At 35.2% G+C, this 12,288-nt stretch overlaps 1 protein-coding gene across 1 annotated transcript in view; it reads left to right on the top strand.

Moving 5' to 3' along the window:
* Positions 1 to 825: 825 nt before the first annotated feature.
* LOC136032560 (CD109 antigen-like) overlaps positions 826 to 12,288 on the top strand; it is a 211,190-nt gene continuing 199,727 nt past the window's right edge. Inside the window, exon 1 of the mRNA XM_065712830.1 lies at positions 826 to 1,041. Within this exon, the coding sequence (XP_065568902.1) occupies positions 941 to 1,041 (101 nt within the window). The 5' untranslated portion in view covers positions 826 to 940. The remainder of the gene's footprint in view (positions 1,042 to 12,288) is intronic.

Below are 12,288 nucleotides of genomic sequence, written 5' to 3' on the forward strand. Positions count from 1 at the left end.
AGCATTTTCAAATGGATAGCACTGATGTGTCCTCTTCTTAATTTTTTTCTGTTTTTCTTCTTCTTCTTTTTCTTTGTTGCTAACAAGACAAGCTAATTTATATCTAATTAGTTTTGAACTGATTTTTAACTCTACATCATAGTCTAAAAATTAAAGACAAGGTAATAAGTCATTTCTTGGGGCCCATTAAGTGCTCGAAAAATAATTTGCCTAGCAATGATTATTTCATTTGCAAAGAGCATAAAAAAGCCACCAAGTGACGTATTTACCTTCTTCTTAGTTAAATTACGTGAATATGCATAAATTTACTTAGCTAAGGCCATAATTTTTGTTCGGGGGGGGGGGTAAACTTTAAAAAAGAACAAGAATTTTGCGTGTGTTTTTGTTACTTTTTTACGATCACACAAAATCTCCTGGGGGAGGTAAAAACAAATAACTCCCTTACCCCTAGGTAAGGTCTTTGCGCTAGTGGTTTTCAATCCGTAGAGGGCTAAAGGCTCCTTTCTAATTAGTTTACCATAGTCTTTGAGGTACACTCAAGTGACGTTGCCAAGTGCTGGTGCAGTATTATGTCCTGGGACCCAAACTATTTTAGAGATGATGCTACCAAATCCTCAATGTGATGAAACATCTAAGCCTATAATTGCTTAATTCTATTCAACTAAACAAGGTGAATTTTGCATGCATAATCAATTATATTGGTATCTCCTTTGGAAAGCCTAAAAATAAAAAAAATATAAAGTTTTTTGGAGCTCAAACTTGAAGACGTTGCGCAGCCTAATTGATTATGCAATATCTCTTCAGGAGAGAATAGTAACATTCGGCGTGTTTAACCTTTTGGAGTTTTATGCATAATGCTAATATCTTTCAATGAGACAAGTGTGTCTTTTTTTTATCTGGTGTGTTTGAATAGATCATAGTAGTAATATCCGATGCCAGGATGGAGTTTATTGATACTAGTCAGCGAGTTATTACCTTTGTGGTTTTGTTTGTGACACGATTCGCTTTTTGTCAGGATGATTTTAGTCGTATTAATCAAAGGTGAGAATTAATTTCGCTAAATAAGCTGTAAGAATAAAGAGAAATGCCAAAATTCTTTGAAAGAAAAAAACAAGAGATTTTACTGTTTGGAAAGGGGGACTCAAGAAAATTCGTTTAAGAATCCGCTAAAGCACCGTAGAAAAAAAGAGGAATGTAAAAATTCTTTGAAACACAAGACCCAGGGATTCTGTTGCGTGGGGAGGAGGACTCTAAGATCTCCTCTTAAGGTGCATTTTCCTTACACAATAATTTTCAGAATTTGCAAAAACCCGCTGTTTTAGTGAAAGAAGTGTGAAGTTCCGAAGTAAAAATAATGGTTTCTAGAAAAAAAGGAGGTTCTGAACTAGTATCTAACCTTAGTTAGGGCTGTAGACCTATTCTTGAAGATTCCACGAATATAATACAGATACTTTCGGACTAGCTTAAACCTATTGTTTGGCTGTTTTACTGAGTTCCAGGTAATTTTACTGTTTCTAATCAAGGCAAATATTTTGAATAATTTCCGAAATAGCTGAAAGTTTATCTTCTATAATTTTACCACATACACTACTATTCCTGCTATATTCCTGTGACTATACTATACTATATTCCTGTACTATACTCCTGTGATAGTCAACTTTTTTTTCAATTTTAGCATTCATTGACATAATTTAACGGAGTAAAGATCAAGTTTATGGACTTCCTGTTCTCCAGGAAGCAGAGTTATGTGAATTAAACTTTCAGGAATGATTTTAGGAGCTAAAAAATGCCCTTAGAAGATTTTACTAAGTTACTGTTTGTACTCTTTCCCTGTTTTCAGGGCTTTGAAAATTACATAGATGACAGAACTGTACATACCTAATTTTGACCAAAAAAGCTTTTACTTTAATTTGAGGTGTCCAGTCTCGTCATCATTGGCTTTGGTTTTTGGAAATGTAATATAATATAATACCTATAATCTATAATAATATATAATATAATATAAATATATAATATAATATAAATATATAATATAATATAAAATATATAATAAATATAATAATATATAATAATATAATACCTATAATTTCCGCAGAAATATAAGCTGTGTCAGAGTTTTTAATTTTTCTAAGCTTAAAAATGACTTTTAAATTTAAAAGCTTATAAGTAAGGATTGAGCAAACTTATTAGGCTCAAAGCACTTTCCTTATGCCTCATTTAAGCAGTATATCTATTCCCCAAGGCTCAACATTTGTGACACATTGATTGTAAGAGGTTTTGAAAGGTAAATGCCCTTTGGAGGGGAAGAGGCGGAGATATGTACCTCGAAATTTACCTCCCAAGGCGATCATCGAGGCTCTAGATTCATTTCTGAGAGTTCATCCGAAAACTTCCTTGGATCGACCAAGTATATCTTATTTTATTAGGCTGGAAGTGAATGCCCTTTAATTAAAAATCAGAAGGTAGTATCACCTTACCTTCGCCGGCAGGTAATATCACCTTCGAAAATTGAAATCGTGCAGCTAAACAGATAAGAACCCAGGAGGAACTATCCAATTAGAAAAATTTTTACAACTTCCCTAATGTTTTTTCTGTAATTTTACTGGGTTTTGAAGCATGCCCCTCCGAGAAAACAAATCCTAAATACGAGCCTGTACCCACGTTGCATCGGAAGACCATCACCTTAAGTGTTTAATGCTTGCGGCTGAATATCGTTTTTATTACAAATAACAAGAAAAAAACAATTGAAAACCAAAACTGATGACTATATTATGTGTTAGATCATGAAAAGATACATGAAAGACACTTCCCAACATTATTTAAAGAACGATCAGAAATTCAATTAAAAAAAAAAAAAAAGATTCAGCTGAAAGTAAGGAACAACATTAAAATTTAAAACGAACAGAAATTATCACAGGCAGCGCAATACTACTGACTAAGTAAAAGGCGATTTGGGTACAATATATTATTATTATTTATTTATCTATTTTTTGTTTAGACCAGGGCACTTCGTATCGAACGAGTTGTCGTAGAAACTTCGAAAAGGGCTAATTAGACTAGAAATTGAAAGGGCTAATGCCCTCATAATGATAGAAAGTAATTGGAGGGCATCTAACCCCCTCCCACGCCAAACATTTCCCCAAACATGTTCAATCAAAATTTTGGTATAGCCATTTTGTTTAACAAAGTTGAAAGATCCAGAAATTATGTTTTTGAGTTACGTGGTCCTTCTAAATATGAAGTTTCATGAATATCCGATCACTCCTTCGTAAGCTAAAATTACGTCATTTTTTCTAATTTTTGAGAATTAACAACCCCCCACCCCAATAGAGCGGATCCGTTCCAATTATGTAAATCACGTATCTAAGACTTCTGCTTAATTTTCCCGCCAAGTTTCATCCTGATCTCTCCAATTTAAGCGTTTTCCATGATTTTAGGTTTTTCCACCCCAAACTCCCCCAATGTCACCAGATCCGGTCGGAATTTAAAATAAGGGCTTTGAGACACGATATTCTTCTAACATCAAACTTCATCGAGATCCGATCACCCGTTCATAAGTTAAAAATACCTCATTTATTTCTAATTTTTCAGAATTAACCCCCCCAACTACCCCAAAGAGAGCGGGTCCATTCCGGTTATGTCAATCATTTATCTAGGACTTGTGCTCATTTTCCCCGCCAAGCGTCATCGCAATTCCTCCACTCTAAGCGTTTTCCAAGATTTTAGGTTTCCCCTCCCAACTCCCCCCTAATGTCACCAATCCGGTCGGGATTTAAAATAACAGCTCTGAGAAACGATATCCTTCCAAACATCAAATTTCATTAAGATCTGATCAACTGTTCGTAAGTTAAAACTACTTCATTTTTCTATTTTTCCGAATTAACGGGCCCCCCACTCCCCCTCCAGATGGTCAAACCGGGAAAAGAACTATTTCTAATTTAATCCAGTCCGGTCCCTGATACGCCTGCCAAATTTCATCGTCCTAGCTTACCTGGAAGTTCCTAAAGTTCCTAAAACCGGGACCGACAGACAGACCGACAGAATTTGCGATTGCTATATGTCACTTGGTTAATATCAAGTGCTATTACAAATAAACGCGCATCCATGATCAAAATTCCACATTTTCGTAGATAGGAGCTTAAAACTTCTAAAATAAGGTTCTCTGATATGTTCAATGCGATGGTATGATTTTCGTTAAAATTGTATGACTTTTAGGGGGTGTTCCCCCTATTTTTTGAAATAAGACAAATTTTCTCAGGCTCGTAACTTTTGATGGGTAAGACTAAACTTGATGAAACTTATATTTTTAAAATCAGCATTAAAATGCAATTCTTTTGGTGTAGCTATTGGTATCAAAATTCCGTTTTTAGTGTTTTGGTTATTATTGAGCCGGGTCGCTCTTTACCACAGTTCTTTTACCACAGTAACGTAACGAACTTCTATATTCGTATATTTTTATTACGTATACGAGGGGGCTCACCCCCCGTCAATACTTCGCTCTTTACACTTAAGTTCTATTTTTTCCAATTCTTTGGGAATGTCCCCTGAATCACAAAGGTTGTTGAATTAGAATAAATATCTTTTGAAATTACTAAAAATAATTTAGCGTAAAGAGCGAGATATTGAGGAGGGAATGCACCTCAGATATGTAATAATTTTTGTTCGTTTTAAGTTTTAATGTTGCTACTTACTATCAGTTGAAAAAACTTTTTTTATTTAATTTCTCATTGTTTTTTTAAATAATGCTGGAAAATATAGCGTCCCCTTCATCGATATTCTATTCCCCAATGATAAATTCCTCCATGGACAGATCCTCTCATGTAACCACCGAAACTCCTCCACCCTCAGAAAATATCCCCTTTAAACGTCAGTATACGTCGTCAATAACCAATGCTATGTGTAAATAATGGGCAAAGTTCGTAACTTCCAGCCCTTCCCCCGGGGACTTTGGGGGATTAATTCATCCTCAAAGACATATTTATTACATTTTCGATTATGCTGAACAAAATGGCTATCCTATCTCAAAATTTTTATCCGGTGACTTTGGGAAAAACGAGCGTGGGAGGAGGGCCTAGTTGCCCTTCAATTCTTTTGTTCACTGGAAAAGGACACTGGAGTATTTAATTTCCATTCTAATGAGCCCTCTTGTGACATTCTAGGACCACTGGGTCAATACGATCACCCCTGGGAAAAAAAATAAAACAAAAAAACGAATGAACACGCAGTTAAAGTAAACAAATAAAAAAAGTAAACCAATGAAACCTACACAGTATGGTTCTCAGCTACGCTGAATCTGATTATGTGATTTTCCCCCTTTTTCTCAAATAGGGGAAACAAACGGAACTCGGAACTCGGACCCTACCTTACCCTACGGAACTCGTAGGTTCCGGTGGGTAAGTCTAAACTTGATGAAACCTACATATTTAAAATCAGTATAAAAATCCATTTCTATGGATGTATATATTGGTATCAAAATTCCGGTTTTTTAGGTTTCGGTTACTATTGAGCCGGGTTGCTCCTTACTACGGTTCGTTACCACGAACTGTTTGGAAAGTGGGAACCGTTCTTTTTAATCAGAATGTTTACCAGACACGATTTGTTGTATATTTACCGTATTAAGATGAAAATCCCGGAATAATGACCCAGTACATATTTGCATTCCATCATCATCGAGCGGATCTCCAACTGTTTGCTTTTCGAAGTTTGGAATTTTTACTACCAGAAAATATATTGTCGAAGTGGTTAACTGGTTTGTCAACCCGACCCTTAGTTTGTTTCTAAGAGGCGCCAAGCGTCTAGGCTTATAATAAGAAACTGATCTGTCAGATTATTTGACATGCTTTAGGGAGATACCTACCTGAGAGAGAGCGGTAAGGCTTCCCTAGTCCTAAATCAATCACAAAGGCTATTTTTTATGTCGAAACTGGTTTTTCACTCTACCTCGCCCATATTTGCTAAACAGCTTTCTTAGATTTCAAACCTGTATTAAAGAAAAAAGGAAAAAAAACGAAGACCAGAGTCTGTTTATTGCTGGTCTACAATTAACTAACTGAAGAGACAAACCCTCTTTTTTCAAATGACCTTAGCCTAGTTTGATACCAACCTTACAAAACAGCCTTCACCCCCCCCCTCTCTATTCTCATAATCATCATTGGCTTGAAAATGTTTAAATTAATTCAAGCAAAAAAAGATGAACTTTATATAGATAGATAGACAATTTATTCGTGACTGAACCGAAAACCCGGTATTTCACATCTACAGCTACAAAACTCTAAAATGACACCAAAAAAAAAAAAGAGAAATAAACACAACAAAAATACAGAAAGAAAAAACAGAAAAGAGGACAATGACCTAAATAACAAGCGTATGAAATTTATATAGAAAACGTAAAAAAAGCGTTGAAGTCATACTATAAATATTAAAAGGAACAAGAATTATCCTGTGCATGAGGGAGGCTACCCCTCCTCAAGTCTCCCCTCTCTACGCTAAAGTGTGACACATTAACCCAACGCCTTGAGAACAACTTCTCAAAAGCAGAGGTAATTGGAATAAGATAAAAATTATTTTTAAAGCACTCCAAAACTGTAGATAACCACTATTTTACTATAACATCCATAATAGCTGACGCGCAATTATGCAGCATACAATTATGAGCTTTAAAAAAGTTGTATATTTTAACCATTTACTTTATAATGACTTTGTATATTTTTTAGAAAGGAATATGCCATTGCGCGGCATTGCTGCTTCTTGAACTGGGAAGCTCAATATATTTGATTTTGGCTCTCCGCAGAGGAATAATTAAAACGAAATTTGCATATCATTTTTTTGCCTAAATGGCTTTCTCATAGTTTTGATCGAATGATTTTGAGAAAAGAAGAGCGGGGGAGGAAGCCTAGTTGCCCTCTGATTTTTGGTTATCTAAAAAGGCAACTAGAACTTTCAATTTTTTACGAATGTTGTTATTAGTAAAAGATATACGTAACTTATAAATTAGCTTACATAACGAATTTTTGTAGTCCCATGTTTTTTTTATTACATTATATGAGGGGATTCACCCCCTCGTCAGTACCTCGCTCTTTACACTAAATCTTAAATTTTGTCCCAATTCATTAAGAATGACCCCTGAATGACAAAAGCCGTAGAATAAATAGTTGAAATTACTAAAAATACTTCAGCGTAAAGAGCGAGGTATTAGGAGAAGGTGAGCCCCTCATATGCGTAATAATTTCTGTTCGTTTTAAGGTTTAATGCTGCTCCTTACTTCAGTTGAAAAAAGTTTTTCATATTTATTTTTTCATTGTTTTTTTAAATAATGCTAGAAAATCCTTCGCTCCCTTTATGTGCCTTCATGTGCACATTATTTTATGTAAGCACTGGTTTCAGTTTGTAACTTGTAGCCCCTCCCACGGGGACTTTGGGGGAGTAAGTCGTCCCCAAAGACATAGTTATAAGGTTTTTCAAAACTACGCTGAATAAAATGGCTATCTCAGAATTTTAATCTGGTGACTTTGAGAAAATAATTAGCGTGGGAGGAGGCCTTGGAGCCCTCCAATTTTTTTGGTCACTGAAAAATGGCCCTAGAACTTTTCATTTCCGTTAGAATGAGCCCTCTCGCAACATTCTAGGACCACTGGGTCGATACAATCACCCCTGGGAAAAAAAACAACAAAAAAAAGACACTAGTACCTCTGGGTCGATATGATCACCCCAGGGGAAAAACAAAACAAAACAAAAAAACAAATAAGCACGCATCCGTGATCTGTATTCTGGCAAAAAATAGGGAATTCCACATTTTTAACAAATAGGAGCTTGAAACTTCTACAACAAGGTTCTCTGTTACGCAGAATCCAATGGTGTGATTTTCTTTAAGATTGTATGACCTTAGGGGATGTTTCTCAGTATTTTCGAAATGAGGCAAATTTTCTCAGACTCAAAACTTTTGATGGGTAAAACTAATCTTGATGAAACTTATATATTTAAAATCAGAATAAAATGCGATTCTTTTGATGTAACTATTGGTATCAAAATTCCCTTTATGAGAGTTTCGATTCCTATTGAGCTGGATCGCTCCTTACTACAATTAAATAAAAAAAACAAGTTTTTTCAACTGAAAGTAAGGAGTGACATCAAAACTTAAAACGCACAGAAATTACTTCGTATATGAAAGAAGCTGCTTCCTCATCAACGCCCCGCTCTTTACGCTAAAGTTTGACTCTTTCTCTCAATTCTTCTTTCTAAAACAGTAACTTTCAGTCCTTACTTTCAGTTGAAAAAACTTGTTTTTTTTTTATTTAATTTCTGAACGTTTTTGAATCAATGCATGTTTTGATTTTGGCTCTCCGCAGAGGAATAATCAAAACGAAATTTGCATATTTTTTTTTTTGGCTCAATGGCTTTCTCATAATTTTGATCGAATGATTTTGAGAAAAAAAGAGCGGGGGACGAAGCCTAGTTGCCCCCCGATTTTTTGGTTAATTAAAAAGGCAACTAGAACTTTTAATTTTTTACGAATCTTTTTATTGGTAAAAGATTTACGTAACTTATAAATTAGCTTACGTAAAGAACTTTTGTATTCTCATGTTTTTATTACATATATGAGGGGATTCGCCCCATCGTCAGTACCTCGCTCTTTACACTAAAGCTTAAATTTTATCCCAATTCATTAAGAATGACCCCCTGAATCACAAAAGCCGTAGAATAAGTAGTTGAAATTACCGAAAATACTTTAGCGTAAAGAGCGAGGTATTAGAAGGAGGTGAGCCCCTCATATGGGTAATAATTTCTGTTTGTTTTAAGTTTTATTGCTGTTCCTTACTTCCAGCTGAAAAAGCTTTTTCACTTTTATTTTTTAATTGTTTTTTTTTAAATAATGCTAGTAAATCCTGCTCTCCCTTCATGGAAATTTTCTTCTCCCATTACAAATTCTCGAAGGAAAGTTCCCCCAGCATATCCCCTCTTCTCAACCCCTCCCCCAAACCAAAAAAATCCTCCTGAAAACGCCTGTATACTTCCCAATAACCATTACTATATGTAAGCACGGGTCAAAGTTTGTAACTTGTTGCCCCTTCCACGGGGACTGTGGGGGAGTAAGTCGTCCCCAAAGACATAGTTATAAGGTTTTTCGACTACGCTGAATAAAATGGCTATCTCAGAATTGTGATCCGTTGACTTTGGGAAAATAATTAGCGTGGGAGGGGGCCTAGGTGCCCTCCAATTTTTTTGGTCACTTAAAAAGGGCACTAGAACTTTTTATTTCCGTTAGAATGAGCCCTCTTTCAACATTCTAGGACAACTGGGTCGATACGATCACCCCTGGGAAAAAAAAACAAAAAAAACAACAAATAAACACGCATCCGTGATCTGCCTTCTGGCAAAAAATGCAAAATTCCACATTTTTGTAGATAGGAGCTCGAAACTTCTACAGTAGGGTTTTCCGATATGCTGAATCTGATGGTGTGATTTTCGTTAAGATTCTATGACTTTTAGGGGGCGTTTCCCCCTATTTTCTAAAATAACGCAAATTTTCTCAGGCTCGTAACTTTTGATGGGTAAGACTAAACTTGATGAAACTTATATATTTAAAACCAGCATTAAAATGCGATTCTTTTGATGTAGCTATTGGTATCAAAATTCCATTTTTTAGAGTTTTGGTTATTATTGAGCCGGGTCGCTCCTTACTACAGTTCGTTACCACGAACTGTTTGATTCGTTACCACGAACTGTTTCAAATTCAAAAATTTCGCATTTTATAGACAGAGGCTTGAAAACTTTCCAATAAAGTCTCTGATATGCTTAATTTTATGGTATAATTTTCATCAAGATCATTCTCATCTTGAGGGTTTTTCGAAAGTCAGGCACATTTTCTTGGGCTCACAACTCTTGATAGGCGACTTTTAACTTAGTTAATTATATATCCTTAGAATCAACATAAGACGTCAATTCTTTTGATGGATTTGTACCTACAACAGCCTCTTTTTAAAGAGTTTCGGTTACTATTAGCACGAGTCTCTCCTTGCTTACAGTTTGTTACCACAAGTTGTTTGATTAAAAACCTTTATTTTATTGCTAAATTTTAGTTATGAGACTTTCATGAAGAGTGGCCACAATGCAAGTGTGCGGTTTATGGTTTGGCCTAAAATCTCAATTTTGCCAAGTAAAAAAGAAAAAACCTTCGCTGTTCAATGATTCTACTGCTATATCTCGAATTGAAAAATAAAACAAGATAAAAATCCCCCCCCCATCCCGCTATAGCCAGAGGCTGACAGGCTTTACACATTCAAAGCCATTATTCTAAACCTGTTTTCTTCTTAATTATCCGCATTATACCGTCCTTTTCAGTCCAATTCGACGAACAATATCCCTTTTATACCCCCATCCCCTCTTCGTAATTTACTGTTCACGATCATATTTAATCCCCCAAGGGTACTTTTTTATTAGTTCAGATCACGCTTTATTCCAATTCTTATTATATTCTAAAAAAAAAATTACAATTCGTTTTCTACTCGGAAAGTTCCGCAAAGACCTATAAAATTGCTGAATAGCCTTTTAAATCTTTAGGCGTGTCCGTCAAAATCAAGTCAATTAATTAGCATCTGTGAAAAGGTACATCTTCTATTATGTCAGGTATATTTTGGTGAACCCCATATTTGAGGTTTTGCATTCCTTCGAAAAGTTGTAAAACTGGCTCACATTCCAGTACATCGAGCTTCTATGAAGGGTCTTTGAAACACTTTATTATTTGTCCGCCAGCCACCATCTTTGCTTATATTTGTACTTGTACGTTGTGTTGGGCAACAATTTGATTATACGATATATCGATGCTTTTATGAAGGCCGACACCGAGCTTCTATGAAGGGTCTTTGAAACACTTTATTATTTGTCCGCCAGCCACCATCTTTGCTTATATTTGTACTTGTACGTTGTGTTGGGCAACAATTTGATTATACGATATATCGATGCTTTTATGAAGGCCGACACCGAGCTTCTATGAAGGGTCTTTGAAACACTTTATTATTTGTCCGCCAGCCACCATCTTTGCTTATATTTGTACTTGTACGTTGTGTTGGGCGACAATTTGATTATACGATATATCGATATATCGATGCTCTTACTTTTGATGTCCGATAATCCATATATTGATTTCGATATTTCTGATAAGTTTTTTTTTGCTCAAATTAAAATTAGGTTTTGGCCAAAATTTCAAGGACAAAATTTATAATTAAAGAGTATTTTACACAACTTTTTTCAAATTTTGAATTTAAAAAAAACTTCTATTGCATGAACAAATATAGGAAAAAACATGATTTGGAATTGTTCGGGCTCAGGGTGAAGAAAAATATGCTACTGGCTATTTTTGGCTATTTAAATGACTAATAGTGATTAAATTCAAATCATTTTTTTTCAAATTTAAGTAAGAAGCAATACTAAAACTTAACAGAACAGAAATTGTCCGTATATGAGGGGAATAACCCCTCCTCAATACCTTGCCTCAATACCAATACCTCAATACCTTTTGAATTAAAAAAAAAAACTTCTATTAAATGAACAAATATAGGAAAAAAACATAATTTAGAATTGTTCGGGCTCAGGGCAAAGAAAAATATGCTACTGGCTATTTTTGGCTATTTAAATGAGCAACATATCAATATTTTCCCCTGAGAATTGGTTCAGCATATCAGTGATTAAATTAAAAATCATTTTTTTCTCAACTAAAAGTAAGAAGCAATACTAAAACTTAACAGAACACAAATTTTCCATAAATGAGGGGAATAACCCCTCCTCAATATCTTGCTCTTCACACCAAAGCTTCTTTGTGTATTTTAAGAATATTATTAGTCTAATTATACAGCTCTTGTGTTTCAGAAGTTGTTCTTAAATAATTCGGACAAAAAGTTAAAATTAGCGTAGAGCAAGGTATTGAGGAGGGGGATTTGCCCTCATATGCGAGATAGCTTATGTTCGTTTAAGTTTTAATATTGCCCCTTAGTGGAGAGTCGGGTAAGACGGACCCTATTTTGGTTTTTCGTCTGCGGAAGAGGTTGGAAACAAGCAACGACTGACGAAAGGTGTCTAACTTGTCCCCAAAACATTGAGTTACGTAAAGAAACCTTCTTCACACATAAATCAGCCGTATTTCCGGGCCCAGATAAAAAAAACTGAAGTTGGTCAAAAGGTCCATCTTGCCCACCCCATAGGATAAGACGGACCAGCCCTTTGGGCAAGACGGACCCAGTTGCTCAAAAAGATTGATTGTCTCTAAACAATTTTATTTCGAATACTTAAAATACT

Source organism: Artemia franciscana, chromosome 11 (genome assembly GCF_032884065.1).
Source record: "Artemia franciscana chromosome 11, ASM3288406v1, whole genome shotgun sequence".
NCBI classification, from domain to species: Eukaryota; Metazoa; Arthropoda; class Branchiopoda; order Anostraca; family Artemiidae; genus Artemia; species Artemia franciscana.